The 24,800-nt window shown below is 33.2% G+C and overlaps 2 protein-coding genes across 5 annotated transcripts in view; one reads left to right on the plus strand and one right to left on the minus strand.

Annotated features, from left to right (window-relative positions):
* Positions 1 to 5,400: 5,400 nt before the first annotated feature.
* LOC21407251 (putative lysine-specific demethylase JMJ16) lies at positions 5,401 to 14,441 on the plus strand. 4 transcript variants are annotated; one of them, XM_024169368.1, is made up of 12 exons: positions 5,401 to 5,429; positions 7,456 to 8,025; positions 8,153 to 8,218; positions 8,352 to 8,429; positions 8,555 to 9,073; positions 9,245 to 9,469; positions 9,766 to 9,927; positions 10,283 to 10,651; positions 11,689 to 13,063; positions 13,170 to 13,273; positions 13,512 to 13,709; positions 13,958 to 14,441. In XM_024169368.1, exons 2-12 carry the CDS (start codon positions 7,711 to 7,713, stop codon positions 14,279 to 14,281), a joined length of 3,735 nt encoding a protein of 1,244 aa, XP_024025136.1. In that variant the 5' UTR covers positions 5,401 to 5,429; positions 7,456 to 7,710; the 3' UTR covers positions 14,282 to 14,441. The 4 variants fall into 4 exon arrangements, with proteins under 4 accessions (XP_024025136.1, XP_024025134.1, XP_024025137.1 ...); XM_024169366.1 differs by lacking the exon at positions 5,401 to 5,429 and adding an exon at positions 5,665 to 5,743; XM_024169369.1 differs by lacking the exon at positions 5,401 to 5,429 and adding an exon at positions 5,708 to 5,743 and having other exon boundaries at positions 7,461 to 8,025.
* Positions 14,442 to 24,019: 9,578 nt separating this feature from the next.
* LOC21407252 (protein G1-like4) overlaps positions 24,020 to 24,800 on the minus strand; it is a 4,035-nt gene continuing 3,254 nt past the window's right edge. The window contains exons 3-4 of the mRNA XM_024169413.1: positions 24,341 to 24,681; positions 24,020 to 24,247 (exon numbers count right to left, since the gene is read on the minus strand). Coding sequence (XP_024025181.1) covers positions 24,383 to 24,681 — 299 coding nt within the window. The 3' untranslated portion in view covers positions 24,020 to 24,247; positions 24,341 to 24,382. The remainder of the gene's footprint in view (positions 24,248 to 24,340; positions 24,682 to 24,800) is intronic.

The raw sequence follows: 24,800 nt of genomic DNA on the forward strand, positions 1-24,800 counted from the left end.
AGTTTTATTGTATTATATTAAATATAATAATAAATAAATATTATATTGTAATTATATATATTATATTATAGTATAATATAATATAATTGTTATTTTTAATTATTTTCGTTATTATTTTAATAATACTATTATATTCTATATCATAATTATATAATAATAATTTTATTATTTTATTAAATATAATAATAAATATATATTATATTATAGTATAATATAATATAGTCGTAATTTTTAACTATCCACAATAATTCAACCTTATAATTTACCAAACGCTATTACACTGATTTTAGAACCAGCACAACTACTATAATTATAGTTTACCAAACACTCAACTGCTTTTTGTAACAGCTGCTTTTTTCTTCAGCACAGCTAAAAGTAATTTTTCTAAAATCTACAGCACTACCAAACTAAGCCATTGTCTACTATATGAATCTAAGTCCATACGGTCTTAGTATTGGGATTTATCCAAATAGAGATTTTACATTGAGAGATTGTATCATTTTTATAAGCCATCACTTATAATTTTACTCTATTCAAAGGTTTAAGCGGGTTTGAACTTAAAAGTGGATTTAAATCCTTATTTAATTGCTTAATATTAATTGGGTTTAGGGTTCATACTTAAAATTGAAAGTTCAGCTCAACTTTATTCCACTCCTCCAAATTATTAACCAATTTTACTGTTCAAAACTCAACTCAAAAGTTCTTTCAAACCATTTTCACTCATATTTAAAAAAAAACATAATTCAAATAATATTGTAACCAATCCAAATTATTAACCAATTTTACTGTTCAAAACTCAACTCAAAAGTTCTTACAAACCATTTTCACTCATATTTAAAAAAAAACATAATTCAAATAATATTGTAACCAACCGTTAGTTCAAACTTTATTATCCATTTAAACTTTACACTACTAAATATCAATTCAAATAACAAGAGACTCACATAAAAGTTTACTACTCTCATAGTTGGCAGATGCGCAAGGAATGACGACTATTACACAGTATTGACATGGAAGGAAATTACGATGCATCATGTGTCCGCATTTCTTAGTTAAATGGTCGAACAACCTCATCGTCCAGTACGTATTTCCACTACCAGTTTCAAAGTGTTGATTTATGTCTTCATCCTTGGGAGCAAATTAAGAACTAATCATTAAAATAGATATTAAAATAGTACTAATAGCGCCAAAAACTCTAAAAGAGATGTTGTCGGGATTATATTCATTGCTTAATACAAGGGTTTTGTTCGTAATGTTAACTTTTATCTCCTATTTTTACGTACAAAATTTTACATTTCTCTTTTTTAGTTTACAAATTTTGCTTATTAAAGTGTTTGAAGATGGATCAAACTGCAGTAATAATAAATAACTAATTATAAAAGGTTGTTGAATCCTTAGGACCACCAAAAAGCCGCGTTTTGACGATGCACTAGCACTGTATTTTAAATTTCTAAGCGACATGTTCGAAATCAAGAACTACACTTGGCACCACACAGCCAAAATAGGTTTTGACCAATAAACTATTTGTTGCCCGGAATGATAAGTTGAGATAAAATATACACATTTTGGAGACCAAAAATCAAATTGATAATGGTCCATTTAGAAAGTATATTTAAATCATAATTTTTGATTTGACGTTTGAAATTTAAATTTTTTATGAAAGTAAAACACTGTAACAAAATTAATAATTTGAATTTAAGTATATGAAACAAACGGTCCCTAAATTTAGAGAGCTGAGAGTACGTTACTATTTGTTGAAATAAAGTATTTGTTGCTGATATAATAAGTTGAAATAAAAAATATATATATATATATAATTAGCTATTCAAGTTTAAATCAAAATACCATTGCAGTAGTTATTTTGGTATAAGATAATTAGCAACTTTTGATTCAAAGTAGGTTAAATTAATTAATTCTCTAAGAGGGAATACTTATTAATTATTCCGGTATAAGATAAGTATATATTATTTTATTGGATAATTATTATTGCAAAATATTTCACTAGATGATTATCAAATTAATATTCCTTAATTAAGTAGGAATTTTTCATCCTTATCACATGGTAGGCGTTAATCTAAAGGGGAGGACATAGAAATTTCTCCGAGAGTCTCTGTAAGAGGAGTGGAGAAGAGAAATGATAGAGAGAGTGGAGGGAGGAGGGTTGTGAACGATTATATTAATCTTTTATTTTATATGGTAGAAAGGATGAGAGTTAAAAATATGGATGATATTTATTTGTTTAATTATTATATTACCATTTTTATTATTTATTAATAATTTATTGAAGGATTAAAAAGTCTTTTGATTAAATTTTGGTGGAATTAGATTAGTTTAGTTGGAATGATTTAAATTGGTGAGTGCGGATGGAGACTCTCTGCCTCTTCTGCTTCCTCCAACCAAACAAAAGATTCAATCTCTTCCTTCACCTCTCCTCCTCCTTTTATGTCTCATTCCTACCAAACATAGCATAAAAGTCCTTCAATTGCTTAACTATATTGTGAAAAAAGAGTAACTTGGGCCAATATAACGGGTTTTTTTTTTTGAGTTTTTAAGTGCGAACGAACGCACTCTATATACATATATATATATATATATATATATATATATATGAACTATATAATATGCGCCAAATTTATTTTTAGATTATTTTGGACACTCTTTTGTGTTAGATGATTTTAGAGCAATAGTAATTGAAGGAGCTTTTCTACACTAATTACTACGCTCTTAAAGACTCAGAAATAAGTGAAGATTCTAAACTGATTGTTAAAACTTGGGACGAGAATGTCACATGCAATCTTTTAGCCATTCAATCCAAAATCTCAGAATGTACAGTTGAATTGGTCCATTTGATCGTACTACTAAATGATGTATAGCAACATAAGTTAATCAATCTAAGAGTTATGAAAAAACAATTTAAAAGTATATTCTTCGTGCATTTTTACGTATTTTCCAACATGTTCTTCATTTATTCCGAATTGAGAACTCGATTTTCAACCGAATAGAAAACCCAATTGAATAGAATTTGCTATAGTACTTGCTAAATATATTAACCTTTTCTCAAACCTAAACTTAAAAACTATTAAATTTTAATTATAAACTATATATTGAGAACGAAAATATAATAAATGCAAATATACAAAAAAAAAGAAAAGATAAAAAGGAGCATAAAAGAATAAGATAAGGTATTTATTAAATATGACATTTGTTTTATTTATCATTATTTTAGTTTAATATTTTTTCACGCCTTTAATAAAATAAATATCCAACTCCTTGTGAGATACAAGAACGTGAATCTTGTGAATTTCATGAATTGGATGATAATCACCACCACGGGTTATCAATGTAATAATAATAACTTTTTGGCATATATTTTTTTTTTGGAATTTTTTTTTTTTGGTATATTCAGTTGACGGAAAAGGCATTACATATGAAAATTCTTTTCGGCAGAAGAAAATGGTTTTTAAGAGGTTTCTTCTACGAAACAACTTCACCGTTTCTTGGGGCGCCCGTGGAATCAAACTAATTGAATACGAAAAAAAGTAAAATAAAATAATAAAAAAAGGAGAGATATTCACTCGTAGGCGTTAGACGGTTGCTGCTAGAGTAAAACCAAAACAGAGGACATAACTAATGTACGGGCCGTTCGGTTCGCTAATTTAAGTTTTTAATTTGAGTTGAGATGTGATATTATGTGAGAGTTTTTTACTGTAGTAAAAAAAATTAAATGTGACTATTTTTGAAAGTTTTTTACTGCTGCAAAACTCGAATCAACGAAAAGAACGGAACCGTTGTTTATTTATGGAGAGCTTCTACGATCAGAGAAAAATGAATTATCGATAATTATTTATTTTTATTCATTAAATTTATATTAAAAATTATTTATTATGTATATTTTTTAATTGAATGTAATTTTAATTAGATTGACACTATTTAATATCGAACTGCCATATTAAAAGAATTCTCTTATTTATTTATTTTAACATGGGTCGGATTGGGTTCAAACCGACCTATAATTACTAGAACCGCCATCTACCAAAGTTGAACCTGTCAAAATGGTGCCTTGTTGACATGAACTCGCCAAGAGCATACGATTTGGTACGGGTTTTTGTAGGCCCAATGCACGATTGGGAACACACGATCTTAAATCAAACGCCGAGAATGCATATAGTTTGAAACCATTAGGTGTTAACCGTCACAACATTTTCTTTTGCCCTATTTTAATAAGAACTAGTTTTGTAACGTTGCAGGTAGTGTTGTGTTGGAGACACTTTAAAAGTTTATTATTTATCGAATAATGAGAAATTTATTTATACAACTATTTAAAGATTTTTGAATTTAAAGATAACAATTGACAAAAATAAAAAAAGTAAAAACACATTCCAAGAAAATTATTTTGACCTACCAAAAATAAAATAGAAACACGTGAGAAAAATTTACTCACATAAGAGTAAAGTGAGGAACAATTATATATTTAAAAAATACACAAAAAATAAAGATAAAAATAAAGATAAAAAGTAAAAAAAAGAAAAGATATATAAGTGGAGGAGTTGCCACACATAAAAAAGAGTTTTGTCTCATTTATGTATTGTTAGATAAGGTGTTAACAATCACATTGTTTGGAAAATGAAATTACACAGAAAATATAATTTAAAGTGACAATAAACTATTTTATTAGAAGGCAAGAAATAAAAATGCTCTCTCCACAATTTATTTTGTAGATTTTGGACTTGACATTTCAGATGCCCACAATTCACATGACCAATTGGTAATTTAAAAACTGGGTGAGTTCTTTCATTTTTTCTAAACTCATTCTTTGTTTGATTGCTGAGAAATTTGAGGGAAAAAGGATGGGACTTTTTCATTGCGTTTGGTTCAAGTATTCGTGTCATAATTCGAATCATGGTTCGTAGCTTGCTATAGTATTTTCTCTCATAAAAAATACACATAAATCGAGAATGATTTTGAATCATTATTCGTGACTTGCTACAGTGTTTGTACCATGTGGTATTTGTACTTTTGTTTCAATTTTCAAATTGTTATTCTAGTTCAATCAATATTTTTTGCAACTTTTTTTTACTCTATACCATTTATGTCCTAAAATTTTATCTATTTATTTTTTAACCTAATGGCACCACAAGGATGTTTGGTTGATGAATTTAAAATCATGATTCATAACTATTCTCAATTTATGTGTATTTTTTATAAGAAAAAATATTGTACAAAGCTACGAATTATGACACGAATTTTTGAACTAAACGCACACTTAATTTGCAAATAAGAAAAGAAAGAAGAAAAGAAAAAGAAAAGAGCAGAAAGATTGGGACAATTGGCTGTGTGTTGTCCCTTATAGCTCCGCTACTTTGTCAGTCCTCACCTCCCACACGCAATTCGAAAGCAAACCAAACACGGTCCAAATCCAGACGTGTCAGGTAACATTACACATCTCAAAATCTCGTCAATTTCTCACGCTATATTTATTTATTTATTACAAAATTAATATATATCTTCCCAACAAAGGAACCAGAATTTACCGACCCATTAATTAAATTAAAATTCACGAGACCAAAAAAAAGAAACCTATTTTTTTTTTTTTTTTGGAATGAAGAATTCTATTTTTATATCAACTAAATATTTCATAACTTTGTGCTAAGTTTTGCTTCCCTTGGTACGTAAAATTGGCCCAAAAAGTGAAAACAATACAAGAAATCATTATTATTGTTTAGGCAAAAGCTTTTAATGAAAGGTATTTATTTTTTGTACCTAAAGAAAAGAAAATATAACTGGTACTGAAATCTGTTACATCTATTACTTTTAATTTTGTTTTCAATTTTTTTTTTTTTTGCATATCGAGATTAAATGTTGTTGTTCTTAGGCTAGGGTTTCTAGAACTTTGGAATTATTCCCCAATTTTATTCTCCAAAATTTGTAACAATTCTTCGTCTTGGATTTCTTCCGGATTTACCCTTATCCATCTCTGATTTCTGCGTACAGAGAAATCCCTGGCAATCTATTTTCCTTTTATTTTTTTAGGTAAATGTCTGAAAAAATCTCTATGATTTTCTTTATTATCTATTTATTTATTTATATATTTATTTTTGCTAATATAGAAATCTTGATGATTTTCTTCGTAATTTGCAAAGGTTGATTGCGATTACTGTTTCTGTGCTTTCTGTTCTGGTTGTCTGGTTAGGGTTAGGGTTGGATCTGGCCAATCAGATTCACAATTTTTTAGTTGCTATTATCTTCAAATTGAAGAGTTTTTACGAGGATTTTTAGCTATTAATTGAATCAGATTTTGATTTTTTTGAGTAAACTCTATTGAATTGTTGGTTTCTTTAAAATCTGGGTGTAGTGAATGGAGTTTCTGAGCTGGGTTTAGTTCAAAGGAGAATTTCAGGCCTTGGATCAACGACTTTGAAGGACAAATTCTATAAAGAAATTTTTTTTTTTTTGAATTTTGAGTTATCTTGTCCTTTTCTGAATCCTTGTTTTCTTGCTACGTGTTAGTAGATAAAGCTAAAATTTAGGAATGTTCCTTGTCACTTTAATATGCAATTTTCTGATAGATTTGAATTCTGGGAAATTTCTGCTAGTTCTTAAGTTCCAAGTTTGTGATGGTAAATATATTAATGTATTTGTGTCCATGCTTATGACTTGGTGAGGATGTTTTCTGGTGTACTGCATGAAGTTTTTTTTTTTTTTTTTTTTTTTTTTTTTTTTTTTTTTTTTTTTTTTTTTTTTTTTTTTTTTTTTTTTTTTTTTTTTTTTTTTTTTTAAGGGAGAAGTTATGGATTTTGGATCAAGTTTGTAGTTCCAAACTTTAGCAACTAAGTACTGTTTCTGTGATGAAAATCATAATGTGGGCAATAAATCTTCTGTTCAACTCAATACGAGTTTTTTGTGAAGGAGTTCTTTGGTTTAATATGCTTTTTCGTTAAAGGAATGGATAAGTAATTTCTTTTGCCTTTTCTTTTCTGGTGAAGTTGTTTGTGGTAAAGGATGAAAGGCATACTAGATAGCATCTTAGGGGATAATGAGGGGTATTGTGGAGAAAAGCATATGTTGTTTTTTTTCCCCTTTAAGGAAAGGATTTTTGACTAGGAGTTTAAACCAAGGATTTCGTTAGCGTTATGGAGAATTATGGCCTTCAGATATTGTTAAATCTAAAATGTGAATGTGATGAGGGTTGACGCTCTCTCATGAACAAAAACAGATTTTATGGCTTGGAGATATTTGATGTCATTGTCAATTGACCAATTATTACTTTTTCTGCAATTGCATCTTTGCTTTTATTCTATAATTCTTCTTTTGGCTAATCTGTTTATTCTAAAATTTAGCTCTTGCTGTAATTCTACAAGTGTAGCTCTTGCTGATCTTGTTTTCGCACCCTTTTTTGGGGCACTATCATTTTATTCAACTCTACTGTGGCTTGAATTTTACCTTTTCGTCACGCAGAACAGATAAACCACTATATTCTACATTTTGTGTGAACATACTGGGAGTCTGGAGTAACTACTCAGACCGGGTGCTTATCAATATAGAGCCTTCAAGCTGATAATCAATATAGAGCCTTTGAGGGTTGGCGAGTGTAATCCGGTTCACAGGTTGAAGTTACATATGCCACAACAGAAGCGATTATCCTCCTGAGAGACTCCTTTGATTGATCTTACATATAGAAGGCTGCCATTAAATATTTAATTTCACAGTTCAATGGGAACAGAACTCATGAGAGTCTGTGTCAAAGAAGACAATGACGACTTTCCCCCAGTTCCACCAGGTTTCGAGTCATTCACATCTTTCAACTTAAAGAGGGTAAATGATGCTGAAAGCCAAGATAGTAAAAACATGCTTGGCTGTTTTGCCTCTGTTGGTGCTTGTGAACCACACACGATAAAGATGGAAACTAATGTTGATGCTAGTGATGCTGCAAAGGTTACCAGGTCCCTCCGGCGTAAGCCATGGATAAACTATGGGAGACAAGATTGCGATCCAGAGGATGACTGTGATTCTGAGCGACTTGAGCAAGTGGGTGTTTTGATTTCTTATTGGGATTTTTGTTTTGATGCATCGTTATCGATTAGCTCCTTTGCCATTTCCTACCCGAAAATGTTGTACGTATGTGGTGCCTAATATAACTATTTGTGTTTTGCAGAATTTTCCTACGAGACTTTCCAAGGGGGTATTCCGAGGATGTTCTGAATGCAGTAATTGTCAAAAGGTTTATTTCCTAAAATTTATTTGCTCGACTCATTTTAGCCAATTAACTTTACCTTGCCCAGTTGAATGGCTTCTCTGAATATCTTATAGAAGCATTCAACCTTACTATCATTACAATTAACTTCTTGGAGCAGGTTGCTGCAAGATGGCGTCCAGAAGGTGCTCGAAAACTGGATATTCAGGATGCTCCCATCTTCTACCCCACTGAACAGGTCTCTCTTGTTGCTATTAAAGTTTCACTATATTTCCCTCGTTATCCGTTTATGTTATTTGTAAACTATAAATAGTTATATGTGGAAGAACTCAGATATGTGAACTGGTTTGTGACTTTTTTCAGGAGTTTGAAGATACTTTGAGATATATAGCAAGCATACGCTCAAAAGCCGAACCCTATGGAATCTGTCGCATTGTTCCTCCTCCTTCTTGGAAACCTCCTTGTCCCCTTAAGGAGAAAAAGATTTGGGAGGATTCTAGATTTGCTACTCGTGTCCAGAGAATTGACAAACTTCAAAATCGAGATTCACTTAGAAAAATGTCGATTATTCAAAGCCAAATGAAGAGGAAAAGGAGGAGATGCACAAGAATGGGGGCTGATTGTGTAACTGGTAGTAGAGGACTTGGTGATGCTGGGTATCCGGAGGCAGAAACATTTGGGTTTGAACCTGGTCCAGAGTTTACCCTGGAAATGTTTGAAAAATATGCAGATGACTTCAAGGCCCAATACTTCAGCAAAAATGCAAACGTTACTGATATGGGAGGTAACTTAACTATGCCTAAAGGGTGCAGCGAGCCATCTGTGGACAATATTGAGGGGGAATATTGGCGGATGGTAGAGAAGCCTACAGAAGAAATTGAGGTATTGCTTAAGGGCTGATATAAATATCCAATATGTATGTTTACTAAGTTCGTTCATCTATTATTATTTTCACTATCCCATCTCTCTATGTGGTTGTATTGTGAGCTTGGCTATGATGATGAAACCAACCATTCAAAGGGCCTAATTACAGTTTCTCTTTTGCTCTTTTAGGTGCTATATGGGGCTGATTTAGAAACTGGGGCTTTTGGCAGTGGCTTTCCAAAGATGTCCAATCAAGACTCTTCTGCTTCAGAAGAACAGTACGTAAAGTCGGGCTGGAACTTGAACAACTTTCCTAGGCTTCCTGGATCTGTCCTTTCTTATGAAACCAGTGACATTTCTGGAGTTCTGGTGCCTTGGTTGTATATAGGCATGTGTTTTTCTTCATTCTGTTGGGTAAGCTATATATTTACTATGGATAGTTGCATATACCTTTCATAATTATCACTTACAAGTCACCATTATTAATCCTATGGCCGAGTGTGCTTGAATATACAGACTTGCTTTCACTTAGATTGTTGTTCTATCTTTGTTTTCTTTTGTTTGTTGAGGATGGATTGTCCTTTTTGAATTCGTTCTTTTACTCATAATTTGATGTTTCTTATAAGAAATGAAACTTATCTATCTCTTTCACATGTTTAATGAGTTTTTAATTCCTGTGCCTTTCTTTTGTTTATAATTTTTGAGTGCAGCACGTTGAGGATCACCATTTATACTCGTTGAACTATATGCATTGGGGTGCTCCAAAGTTGTGGTATGGTGTCCCTGGAAAGGATGCCTGCAAACTGGAAGAGGCTATGAGAAAGCATTTGCCTGACCTTTTCGAAGAACAACCTGACTTGCTTCATAAGCTGGTGAGTAGAAGTTCCTGCTCTGTGGTATTTGTGTGTGAACTTAAGGCTCTGGATGATATGCTCCCATGGACATATATATTCAATAAGCTGTATATGTCTATAGTCTCTATATTGTAAATTATTTATTATGCAGAAGAAATTGATAATATCATTACATGAATGAGTTCTGTCCTTTGATGATTTTTCTTTAGCACTAATCTTGACACTCTTGTTTCCAATTAATGTGCCCCTTTGGATAATGTATACTAAATTGCATAAGTGGTTATGTATTTCCCGTTTCAAACTTGAAGTTTATCTCTATTGTTGCATACTACCAATGGCCTCAACCGGTGAATTTCCTCCCCTTCAAATTCAGGTCACACAGCTCTCCCCCTCCATACTCAAATCTGAAGGCGTTCCTGTCTACAGATGCGTTCAGAATCCTGGAGAGTTTGTTTTAACATTCCCTCGAGCATACCATTCAGGGTTCAACTGCGGCTTCAATTGTGCAGAGGCGGTTAACGTAGCTCCTGTTGACTGGTTGCCTCATGGGCAGATTGCAATAGAGCTATACTATCAGCAGGGAAGAAAGACTTCTATTTCCCATGATAAATTATTACTTGGCGCAGCGAGGGAAGCAGTCAGAGCACATTGGGAACTGAACTTACTGAAGAAGAATACTTCAGACAATTTAAGATGGAAAGATGTCTGTGGGAAGGATGGGATATTAGTAAAAGCACTTAAGGTAAATTCTAGCTTCCTATCCTTATGTTGATTTCCACAATTTCCAGTATGGATTTCTATAGTTAAATAATGATTTAGTTTCAGAGCTTACTTGGTATACTGGTTCGTTTTGCTTGGAAGTTGAATGTAGATAGAATTCTAGGATATTTTGGGGCAACTGCAAAAAGAAGATTCTGTGGTTATAGGACAAGTAAGCAGTGAAATATGGTTCTCGTGTTGATAAGAGTTATATATGGATTTTAAGGCTCGTATTAGATGTAAGCTGTAGCTGAAGTTTTTGTTTGTTTTCAGTGTTGTTTCCCTGATTCTCAATCATGGTTATGTAAATGGGTTGTGTCAATTAACCTGAAATCTATTTGCAGATGTCAATTTTGAGATCTGTAAAGTTAAATTAATTGGTAGGTATCAAATTAGTAATCCCTGTCAACATGGGACTTTAAAATGGATCAAATCGTGGATCCAAATTAACTCCTCTCTTTGTTAACTTATTACTGAACATATGGGAGCAGAGTAATTGTAGGTTAATATTATCGGTTTAATTAATTTTCCAATAGGTACCCCTAGTTTTCTGGAATTCAGTCAAAGAACAGTAGAAAAATTGAAAAAAATAGTATAAAGAGAAGTATTCTTGTATTGAATCTGGGAAAGAATTGTTTACAGGCTTTGATAGGATTTCGAGATCCTATCTCTCTCCCCTCAGCTTGGCTGAACGAATGCCCACTAATTGCCTACTCTCAACTGATTTTCCCTTCATTTATACTCTCAAATACCTTCTAACTGTCACCAATACACCTAATAGCTTATTATTAACTTTTACTAACTAATGTAACAGCTAATCAACGAAACTAACTACCCCATGCCTCTCTCTCTCTCTCTCTCTCTCTCTCTCTCTCTTCTAATGAACTGTAATAATTAATTATTACTTTACTTTTATATTGTCCTTTTCTGTCGGTCTTTTTCTGTCATTTATAATTTATTCTGGAAGTTTATGCTTATATTAGTTGGTTGCTTGTCTGGCATTTTTTTCTTCCCTTGTAGTCACGTGTTGAAATGGAGCGTATGAGGAGGGAATTTCTTTGCAGTTCTTCACAGGCAGTGAAAATGGAGAGCAATTTTGATGCTGCTAGTGAGAGGGAATGCAGTGTATGCCTTTTTGATTTGCATCTCTCCGCTGCTGGTTGTCATTGTTCACCGGATAAATATGCATGCTTGAATCATGCAAAGCAGTTATGTCCATGCGCTTGGGGTGATAAATTTTTTCTTTTTCGTTATGACATCAGCGACTTAAATATCCTAGTTGAGGCATTGGAGGGAAAATTAAGTTCAATATACAGATGGGCCAGACAGGATCTGGGACTGGCCTTGAGTTCTTATGTCAACAGAGACAATATGCACGTTGCAGAGACTCATTCTGACAGAGGAGCTGTACTTGAAGGGCGAAATTCACAACCGTCAGTCAGTTCTCTTAAAAAACAACTGGCCACAGAAATCCCTAAAGAGAAGCGTATAAATTCAAGTAATAATAATATGATAGTACTAGCCCTTGGAGCTCCATTGCCTTCAAAAGATACAGCGCCATCATCTACCTCTCACAGTCCAAATGAAATTGCGGGGGCGGGTAATAACTCTTGGTTCAAGAAACAAGAAACTATTAATTTGGACAATCCAAGAACCTCAGTTTGTCAGTTGTCACAAGAAGACACATCATATGTCATAAACCCGGTTGAAGGGAAGCCAATGATGAAGAAAACTTCAGTTTCGGAACATTATGATGTTATACTTCTCAGTGATGATGAAGGCGAGGACGTAAAAAATTCAGTTTCAGATAAAGAGAAAGAGACAGATCTTTCTAAGAGGTTGATTGGTCCGGATGATAAAGTCTCCTCTTGTAACGATATTAAAGATCCAAATCATTCCAAGTCTGTAACTGGTGGAACCAGTGAAAAGGTTGGCTGTTCATTACCTGACGTAGAAAGGAATGGTTTTTCATCTTGCTCGATCAATGTGAAGATTGAACCTCAAGAAAACGATGGACAAGTGGGATCTAATCCACAAAATCTGTCTCCTAATGTAGGTTCTCTGGGTCCAGAAAATGGTAGAAATATTCAGGGTTCCGCAGCTATTAGTGAAAATAATGATCATAATATCACAAATGTGCGGAATGATTCTCAGCACCAACATCCTTGTGTCAGTGGAAAACCTGAAAGTGGGGCAAAAAGTTCAGCAGAAAATACAAGAGCTTTGACTGGAAATGCATCATCCAGCCAAAACAATTTGGACAGATATTATCGTCAGAAGGGACCTCGCATAGCAAAAGTAGTGCGGAGGATCAACTGCATGGTTGAGCCTTTGGAATTCGGAGTTGTGCTTTCTGGGAAGTCATGGTGTAACAGCCAGGCCATTTTTCCCAAAGGTTTGTCACTTGCATATTTTGCACTTATCACAAGTACAGGCACTTTCTGTGAAAAATAAACATGAACTTGCGACTATGTCATTCACACTTGCTATTCTTGTTGCAGGATTTAAGAGCCGTGTTAGATACATGAATGTTTTAGATCCATCAAACACGTGTTATTATATCTCAGAAGTACTCGATGCAGGACGGGATGTGCCTCTTTTCATGGTATTGGGAATTTCTTTGCGACATAATCTTATCGTCTTGCCTTACCGTAAACTGTTCTTATCTTCATAGACAATTCATCAGTTGTAACAAATAAAAGAATAACGATTACAGATGCAAAATATCTGGTCATTTGAGCATTGCACCGTGCTCACCTTATACAACGAATTCCGATGTTTATAACTGTAAAACATGATTACCTATCACTGAATATATATTTCTCTTTTCTTTTCCGTTTTAGGTGTCCTTGGAGAATTGTCCAAGTGAAATGTTCATCCATGGTTCAGCTGTTAGGTGTTGGGAAATGGTAAGAGAGAGAGTAAATCAAGAGATCGCGAGGCAGCATAAATCGGGGAGATTGAACCTTCCTCCTTTACAACCTCCCGGCAGTCTTGATGGCTTTGAGATGTTTGGGTTTACTTCTCCAGCTATTGTGCAGGTGAATACTTCTGTATATTTACTCGGTTTTCACTGCAGATAAGTACTCTTTAATATGTATCTATGATGATGACTTGGGTCAAGCACTGCTCAATTTATATATCAATGTGGGTGTGCTTATTTCTCTCCAATTGTTCTTTATTTTTTTTTTAGCCAACTTATACGGAATGCCATATAAAATTCATTTTGCTTGCTTAGTTTTCTCATATTATGGCAAATACTTAATCGTTCCCTGACTTTGTGAAACAGGTGATAGAGGCAATGGATCGAAATCGAGTCTGTTCTGAATACTGGGATTCTCGACCCTACTCTCGGCCTCAAGTACAAATTCCACAGACTTCTCGATCCAAAGAAACCGGTGGAAGGACGTCGGAGCAAGGAAGCGCTCAAGGGCCCCCTGACAATCATCTATTGCCTAGCGGAGTAGATGCAATACTGGGGGGCCTTTTCAAGAAGGCTAACGTAGAAGAGCTAAACTCACTGTACAGAATGTTAAACGACAATCAGTTGACAGTCGGTCGGGACTTGGTGACTCGACTTCTTAACGAAGAGATTAACAATCGTCCGAGATGATTCATTAACCATTGATCCATTCTCATCGTGATTTTCCCGACCTTGCTTGCTATGGCCGTTCCTGACCCTGTAAATACCATAGTTTCCTTTTTTTCTTCCAAAATTCACTTGCATCTCAGGTGCAACCAACTCAATTCTTTTTAACCAATAGACCGAAACAAAGAGAGGGAACAGACTGGTATCCTATTAGATTATATTCTGCTGCTTGGAATATTGTTTGGTGGATGCCCCCCACTTTTTGTGATTTGGTGTCCACGGCCATATAGCAGGACGGGGCTAAACATACCATTGCCACCATTTTTTTTTTTTTTTTTTTCCTTTTTACTCCATTTGAGCTTTTGTTCTCTTCAGGAGCCTTGTTCATAACATTGTAGAAGATGGTCGTGGAGCACAAATTTTGAACTAAATAAAATAGAGATAGAGCCACATTTTTTTTTTAATTATTATTTTCTTTTTTGAACGTCAATACAGAGACATCTTGGCATTTATAACTCTGCACTTGCAATCATTAAGCACAGTGTTGCATTTATTTCTGAGACAGCAAGTGTTGGATTCCACTTATATGAGTCGTAATTGGCCTAGTTTAGTCATGCGTGTAAACTTTGATCTTGAAATATGGTCATATTAAAAAGAATTTTAAAATTTTTAAATAATGTGACATAATATTATAGTTAATTAGATACCTAAAGAACACTAAAAATAGATGCGTGTTTTTTTTTTTTCTCTCGGCTAATCAATTAGATTGGTGATTTGAATCAATATTAAAAGCCTCAAATATAATCTATACGGTGATTTTATACTCGACTCTAGTAGAGTTCGGATCCTTCACCCTTAGGTTTCATTGGTTGGTTGATAAAAAAACTCAAGATTTTTATCACTATATATTTACTAGATACTAAAACCAAGGCACAATAGTCAAGAAAAGACGGTACACAGATTGGTTGTAGTGATAGATTTAAAATAAAATTTAACGCATTACTTTATGTGCATTTTGAATTCCCAGTTATAATGGTCACATAACAGACATAGATCCCTAATGGACGAACAGGAAAGGAAGTGGTCCCCACCACCTCCATAGAGATCTGATCCGTTACTTCCCCTCCCATATATAGCAAACACGAGTAACGGCCAAAGATGGAAAAAGACTAGATTACTTCCACACTCCTCGTACGGACGAAAGACAAATGGATCCGACGGGCCCAAATTGCCCACGAGGGGAAATGAGCATCCAACGCCTTTGATAATTCCACGTGTCAGAATCAGCCGGTGGGAGTGGCTCATGAGTCGACGAAAGGGCGTAATGGGGAGGCGTCTGTTGCCGACATCCAGTACGGGCGGCCACGTGGGTTCACGAGGTGCGTGGGTCCCACAGGGAAGGCGCACGTGTCATTACCTGAGGGCGGCCCATCGAGCTGGCCCGTAGATTGCGGGATCTTTGTACGGCCTACTGCTACCGCCTCGTTCTTCGTGTCAAAGGTGGTAGCTTTTGTGCGATTGACAAGAGACAAAAAGGATTTGGTGGTTGATTTTTTTAATGGCCCAATTATTTTATCTCTTTAATTTACCGTAAATTGTTTTTATTTATTGTATGGTTTATGCTTGATTATTGTTTTGATTGATTGGTTTTATTTTATTTGTTTTTGGGGGTGTGGATGAATAAATTATAAAACATCCCATCGTTAAAGAGAAATGAGCATCTTATAGGGGAAAAAAGAAAGCCAACTTTTTGAAGCATTTGAGTTGGATGTGGACAGGTGTCCAATTGAGTTAACAACATTATCTTTTCAGGAGGTGAGACTGAGAGGAGAAAAAAAGAAAGTGATTAAGACATTCAAAGAGCAAAAGGAAAAGGGATTATCTTACTTACCGTGACAATATTGTATGTGATGTTTTCTTCCCCATTTGAGTGGGTTCTAAATGGACAAGGCAAGAGTAAAGAAGAATTAAGAAATTATGGAAAATGATACCATCTTTTCAAGTTTTTTAACTATTAACTATTTTTGTCGGCAAAAGGATTTTTCTTTCTATTTTTTTCATTGAAATTGTAACTAGCTATTTGCTTCCAGGATTAATCCAAATTGACTACTATATGGTTTGTTCTCGTTTTTCTTGTTTGTTGTTATTTTGCTTTCACATACAGTTTCCTCTTCAACCAGGCCAATAGAAAAAATGCATCAACTTTATCAAACAAGAAGCACATAGTACTTTTCATTTCAAAAAAAAAAAAAAAAAGAAAGAAAGAAAACGAAGTATACATTACTTTTGTGCTCTAGTATTTGCTAGCAAGAAAATGTAAAATCTTGCTGCTTGTATAATGTACTTCTTTAAATATAAAAAAAATATATATGTATAGAATGTTATGAAATGTTAGTTGAAATCTGTTGTTACAAAAGTGTACACTTTTTATCTGACTTTTTTTTTTTTTTTTTTTTTTTTTTTTTTGTTTTTTTTTGGCTAGAATCCCACCGGTTATAATTGCTGCATCTCATCTAAATTTAAAATTTCGGAGTGAAACTAACACATAAATATAGTTTTCTAAATTTAAATAATTATGAGAAAAATCTTGGCTAGTGAAATAATAAATGAGACGCGCTCTTTAGAGATTAACTTAGAAGTCATGATTCACGAATGTTTATCTATACTTTTTATTTTCAATGCCTCTCGTAATTGTTTATGTGGAAAAAATGGTGCTTTTTATTCAATTAGAGGGTTATAAGGGGAAAGAGGAGACGGAATCCTGTCTTGTTTTACCGGACAAGACCTCAGTGTATTACGTTGGCCGTTGGGTAGGGAGGTTGTATCTAATATCTCGTTCATTTTATCAATTTAAGGTTTTAATTTTAATTTTATTACAGTTAAAATTTCTCATAAAAAATCACATTTAATTTTTTTTATTGCAGTAAAAAACTCTCACATAAAATTAAATTTCAATTCGAATCTACGAATTGAAGGATACCTAGGACGTTTGTTTCTTATATTCGTCATTGATTTTGAATCATGATTCATGATTCTCTATAGTGTTTTCTCTCATAAAAAATACACGTAAGACGAAAATAATTCTGAATACATAAATCAAACGTTTAATTTAATTAGTCAAAAAGAAGAAAATTTAATTACAGGTAATATGTCAAAGGAAATTTTAAATAAAGGCATGGTATTTTTTTTTGAGATTTCTAAGGTTGGATTTGAAAAAATTAATTATCAATAAATTTATATTTTTAATCATTAAATTTATATTAAAAACGGTTCATTATATATATATAAATATATATTTTTTAATTTAATGTGATTTTAATTATATTTAACTATAAAAAATACACTGTGATAGAAGACCTAAAGACGAAGGGACATTTTAAGTGGTATGTCTTGTCAAGGGGACATTTTAGTTGCGAAGGGGTATTACTCTTATCCGATACAGTACTTGAAATTTGGTTCCAAATGGCTGTCTCTTTCAAAACTTTAACAACCGAAAAAAGTGGTGAAAAATTAATATCGCTTTGTAGTTCAAGATCTAATTCATATCGCCAGTCACAAAATTACATTGGTACTTTGTGAATATAAAAGCTTGAATCACGTTGAATATTTCTAGGATGTACAGACTACAGAATTTCAACGAGTTATAGTGAATTAACATGTTTATTTCGTGGATATATCAATTATTAGAGCATCAAAATTATCATACATTCGACAGCTAGAGCTATTGAGATAAAACTGATCAGTGTAAATTTTCTTCAGATAATGATGAATGCAATGGGATTTTGTCAACAAATTTGAAATAGTCCAATATTAGGGTATCAATTCTCTTTCTGATAAAAAGGCAATAGGGATACCTCGATTTAACAAAAAGAAACGTTACATCTTTTTTTATCATAAAAAAATAAGAGATTTTTTTTTTTTGTACGCCGAACTTATTGGTAGAGTTAGTTTCTGATCATTAAAGCTCCGTTTATTTTATCGATTCGAGTTTAAAATTTGAGTTTTACTACAGTAAAAAGCTCTCAGAAACAGTTATATCTTTTTTTTGTACAATAAAAATGTCTCACATAAAGTAGTATCTAAACTCAAATCAACAAACTAAACGAATCATGAGTTTGGTTAAAATCACATTATGTTAAAAAAGTAGCATAAAAAAGATAGTTTATAGATATGACGGCTGCAAAGTAAAAAACCACTGATACTTCATTTTTTTCAGTCTTATCAAAGAAATTTTCTAAAAATAAAAGCTCCCCAAACAAGCAGCAAATGATTAATGCATCAAAGTCTTCTCCTCATGTTCAGCTGCAAGCCTACGGTGTCAAGTTTTGATAGTAAAGGATGAGTGAGTATCAACTCCATAGGAATTGGGCATTAAATTGCTATTAAGTACTGTGATTATCGTAACTCAACTTTATCTAGACAACTGAACTAAATGAAATAAAATAGAACTTAAACGGATATAAATACAAAAATAATACAAAATATGGAAACTTCTATGTACAAATGTACTAGGGACTTGACTTCATCTTATCATTCCTATGTTCATCATATCAAGCCAATGCTAGCTAATTCCACTCAATTCATTAATCAAGGGTTCTAATCTAACCTCGCTACCTCTCCCGAGCATCAAACGAAGTCATATGCATGAATACCCAAATCAATACCCCTATCTAATCCATTTACTCATACACTCATTAAGTTTCGCCCTTAAATTAGAACTTAAATGTCGATCGCCTCTCGGCCTCTCAACAATGGAAATCCTATAGTTGATAATTAAGGTCTTGATCACCTCCCGGTCTCACAATATCCTAGACACTCAACGAGATTATCTAAGTGTTGATCTCCTCCCGGACTCACAACAACCTAGACTATGTTTTCCAATTCCAGATTGTGAAATCAATCTCTCCCGAGCATCAAAATTACAATCTAAAATTATCTAACTAATTGGCCACATAAATTAAAAACATTAAGCATAGAGAAACATAAATAAATTAAGATGGAATTTAACTAACAATTGACAAGATAATCAAAACATGGTTCAAATAAAGCTACATCAAGTACTAGAATAATAATATAGCTCAACATAGAGGAATCCATAACCAAAATCACAAATTCAAGAAGAAAAACTAAAAAAAAATACAAAGAAAAGGGAGAAGGAAGAGAAAACTCTTGTGGATATGAGTTTCAAGTCTTCAAAACTTCAAGAATCTCTCCTAAGCATTCTTCAAGAATCTCCAATTGACAACATAATCAAAATATGGTTCAAATAAAGCTACATCAAGCCCTAGAATAATAATCTAGCTCAACATAGAAGAATCCATGACTAAAATCACAAATTCAAGAATAAAAACTAAAAAAAACTACAAAGCAAAGGGCTCTAGAATAATAATCTAGCTCAACATAGAAGAATCCATAACTAAAATCACAAATTCAAGAATAAAAACTAAAAAAAAAAAAACTACAAAGAAAAGGGAGAAGGAAGAGAAATTTTTGTTGAGATGAGCTTCAAGTCTTCAAATATTCAAGATCTCTCCCAAGCATTCTTCAAGAATCTCCAACTCCAAGCTTTCTTTCTAGGAACTTTTGGGCCTGTTTATTTATGTTTTCATTTTCATTTTTCAACTAAAAAATGAAAATGCAAACTGAAAATGTGTTTGGCTTAAAAGTTTTTGAAAAACAAAAACAAAAATGTTTTTGTCTTTTCTGAAAAAGTGAAAATGAAAAAAACCTGTTTTCATTTTCACATTTTCAATTCTGAAAACGGATCTTTTTTTTTTCTTCTCTCTCTTCTCCACCCCGCCTTAATAATAATATTTATTTAATATATTATTATTTAATATATTTTATAATAATATTTTATTTAATATATTTAATAATATTATATATTTAATATATTATTACATGTTTTCAAAAATTAAACCACCAAACGCAGTTTCAATTTTTTTTAAAACTGAAATCAATCTCTGAATAAAACTACCAAACGCATTTTCAGAAATGATTCCAAAATGAAAATAAAAACGTTTTTGTTTTCATTTTCATACAAAAAACAAAAACGTTTTAGAACCAATTCCAAACGCACCCTTTGTGCCTCTCATCCTCTCTAAGTTGGAAACTAGGGTTTCTTTTGCTTAAGTATGCTCAAACATGAAGAAAATCTCAGCCATGCCCATCTAAGGGTCTAAAATTAGCCATTCATATTGATCAAGGTTAAAAAATGGCCCAAAGTTCGTCAACAACACGCAGGAGGGTGCGGCCGTGCGGCTAGTGGCACGCCCGAGCACCCAATGTGGCACACCCGCATAGGGGCCCAAACAGACCCTTGTGCTGCCTTGAGTGCTTTTTGCTCTAATTTTTTACTCTAAAATGCTACTAAGTTCCATTTTATTATTTTTCCTACAAAATAACACTCAAAACACATTAAACTAATAAAAATACTTAAAGACTCATAAATATTTGAACTCAAAAATACATAATTTGTTGGTAAATAACCTCGTCATCAACTCACGCTACACTTGTATATTTTAGTTGTTCAGTTTAATATTGACTAAATGGATAGTTTTTTATTTTAATTTTTGTTGGGAGGATTTAAACTCTATGTTACGTATGAACTTATTTTGAACTTATACATGCAATACCTAATTAATAAATAATTAAATCAAGGAAAAAAAAAAGTACCTCGACCTTTCACAAATTATAACGCCAGTGATAATCCATCTCTTTATTTCCTCAACAAGGGCCACGCTTTTCATGATCAATAACCGTTGCAAATAAATAAAAGAAAAGCAAAGCAAACAATCTTTTGCTAAAATCATGTGAGGAATGATTTTTCTACCAAAATCCACGTGCGAGCAAGGCGTATTATATGTACATGCTATTTTCATACCCAGCTTTCTTCGTCAGCCGCAACTCTAATTAATCACGTCATATGATCATGCGGATCATATATTTCAGTATTTCTCCTTTACTTTGATTCTTCAAAAAGCATATTGCGGATCATTTCCAAAAAAAAAAAAAAGCATTGCCGTAATTATGCATCAATTATTAATCCGCAATGCCTTTTGACGATTCAATATGATCCAAAAATCAATTATCCAATATATACATTCGCTCGCATATACATACTTTTTTATCCAAAATTTCTAAAATGCACAAGTAGTACTGCAAATTAGCTACATCATGATCCATGATTAGCAATACTCTGCAGTACTACTTTTGTGTATGTTAGAAATCTCGGCCATCTCTCTTGTTTTCAATATATATATATATATCTATTTATGTATATATTATATACACACATGTAGTAAAGTAGGTGTAGCACTAATAAAAGATAACGTGCGCGAAAGCCGCTTGAGGTAATTCAGACATGTCCAACGTAGACTGCTAGAAGCACAAATTCATGCTTGGGAGGACATTCTTATACCTAATACTAGGAGAGGGAGGAGTAGACTAAAAATTACGTGGACTAAAGTCGTTAAGAAAGACATTCTAGATCTAGACCTTCAAGAAAGTTTAATTTCGAACAGAACCGTGTGAAAAAGTGAAATCCATATAACCGATCCCAATTAAGTTAGGATTAAAGCTTGTTGTTGTTGTTGTTGATACACACATGTATCACTCAGCTTGACTCTCCTATATTATAACCAGACTCCAAAAGATCAAAACAATTGATTTGTTCGTCTTAGTATTGCTATTGAGGAAATCCATTTTATATTCTTATATATTAATATTCGGGAGATTCAAATGGGTCTTTGTGAGCAAAGTATTCAAATTGGAGAGTCCAAAATTTCCCCTGCCCCCCAAATTGGAACAATATTTCGACCTATTTGCTACATTGAAAACAATTTCACGAAGAAAAATATGTATAATTTGCCTTGCTTACCATGCATGATCTGAAAATTAATATAAGACAATTAAGACTTCGTTCATTTTACCAATTTAAATTTTTAATTTTAATTTTGTTACAATTTAACTCTTATAAAAAAACCACATCTAATTTTTTCTACTACAGTAAAAAAACTCACATAAAACCACATCTCAACTCAAATTAAAAATTCAAATTCGCGAACTAAACAAGGTCTAAATTACCTAATCGAACTGCATTCGATCTAATATATATCTGTTTTACTATCACTGTTTTGTATTTGAAAAGCGTGGAAAACTTTTATCAGAGGTGATAAACAAGATTAAAACTACCCTACAAAGGAAATAATAAAGTCGTAAATAAGCTATCAATAGTTAATCCTGATCATTAAATAAAATCAAAAAAATAAATAAAAAATAGTCGTATTACCTCTCGTGGGTTAGATTGACACAGAATAAGAAGGGTATAAACATATAAATTCTCTCGTATAATTAAGTACTGTCCACCCTTGTTCAAGATCGACACGATCACGAGTAAATATACATCAGCTACGTACACACACACACACACACACAAAAACCACGTACGTAAAACATACGTATGCATGCATGTACATACAGGATATATACAGATAGATCAAACGCATTTGGCAATTAACTAGAAATTAAAATTTCTAATATATATGATAAATGCATCAGTACAATCTTTCTGTCAAGTAGAAAGAAAATGACAATCTGAAACATTTTGGGCAGCAACTTTTTGCTAGATTTTATGACCCTTCCATCAATATAAATCGGACGGGAAAAAAATGACCTATATATGCTAATTTAGACACAGTCGACTGCCAATATATTTGTGTACGTATAATATATACTAAACAGCAACAAATATATCAACAAATTAGTTTTTACCTTTCCACGCTCTAGCTACAATTCAATGATAGCTAATTATTAACATCGTAAACAAGTAAACAAATGAGTAGCAAATAATTTCCAGGAAAAAAAATAAAACAAATAGAAACATATATATAAGAAATTTCGGTCTCAATATCTACATAATTCCTGCGGAAAGATATTACGTGCATGTTTTTTAAACTCCTAATATTGACTGGCTTGAAATTTCTTCAGCTAGTAAAGTATGTTGATCTTTTCTTTCAGTACTCTTCAGAAGAATACCCTGGAAGAGTAAGGCTATCTATATACTTACACTTACATGATCAGTAGCTTCTACAGACAAAAAAAGACTCAACCTATTAAGAATTGAGTATGTGTATATTTATATAGATATCCTCTCTTTAAGATTAAGAATAATTGTTTAAGATTAATTAGTTCTAATGCTATCATAAGGATAAGCCAATTACAGGAGACTATTTAGACAACGAATTTTTTAATCATTAAAAGTTTAAATCAAAGTCTAGATGGATTTGGAAAGAGTAACTAATAATTTATATTCCTTTCCTTGATGAGTTCAGTAATTTTTAATTAATTACTTTATAACAATAATATGCATGTGTATTGTGTGCTTGTAGCTGGCACCTAGAAAAAAAGATGATCTAGGTTGTCTTTTTGCCTATTATAGATCTCATAAGATTGTCTTTAAATAATACCTAACCAGATTTGACTACAAATAAAAGTCTCGTGAGTTTTCCACTAAGTCCCTAATCCATTAACCGTTCTCAGTAATTAGCTTCTTTTCTGCATGATATCTTGAAGCTTAAACATATAAAAATGTGGTCAATTTAACAATATTGTGAGAACATTGCAAACCTCTCTAGATTTTTAACAGTATCAGTTTTATGGATAATGGATAAAATCTTCTTTATATTAAGAAAATTTATATAATTTAACTTAAGAAATTAGCTGGGTGGTATTCAATACAAGATCATGACATGCACATATATATATATAGAATTAACAATAATAATAATAATTAAGATTCAACCATTAATTAAGAAGAAACAAAGTGGAAATTAACATATATATTTTACAGAGAGAACTCTACTCTTTGGTACGCAGTTTTCAAGTACAACCATCATTTCGGCGAACAGTCCAACCCACTACCGCAGCTCGGCCTCCACACCACCACCACTGTCCCCAGTTTCAGAACGTATAATAATATGTATAATATTTCTGATACACGCACAAAAAAAAAAATCAACTCAGTCTCTCTCTTCATATAAATTATTAAAAAACGCAAAAAAAAGGAGAAAAAAAAACCATTACCCATGTGATCATCAACAGATCTTTATAATACGCTTATTATGACTAACTGGAACTGCCAGTACTTGGTGGTGGTGGTGGTGGTGTACTAGTAGTAGTATTACTACTAGTGATGATGACCATCTTGGGCTTGGGCCTCTTCCTCTTCTTCTCATAGCTGACGCCTCTGGCCTTGGCCTGAAAATCTCGGACTTCTCGGAGGTAAAGCCTGACGGCTCTGGCGCCGAAGGGGTTGGCCTCGGGGCGGCCGCCGTGCTCCTCGTAGGCAGCCCGGAGGCGGCCGATGAGGGCGTCGAGGCTGCCCCAGTAGCTGACGCCTCTGGCCTTGGCCTGAAAATCTCGGACTTCTCGGAGGTAAAGCCTGACGGCTCTGGCGCCGAAGGGGTTGGCCTCGGGGCGGCCGCCGTGCTCCTCGTAGGCAGCCCGGAGGCCGCCGGTGAGGGCGGCGAAGCGGGCCCAGGCA

Source organism: Morus notabilis, unplaced genomic scaffold, assembly GCF_000414095.1.
Source record: "Morus notabilis unplaced genomic scaffold, ASM41409v2 Scaffold205, whole genome shotgun sequence".
NCBI classification, from domain to species: Eukaryota; Viridiplantae; Streptophyta; class Magnoliopsida; order Rosales; family Moraceae; genus Morus; species Morus notabilis.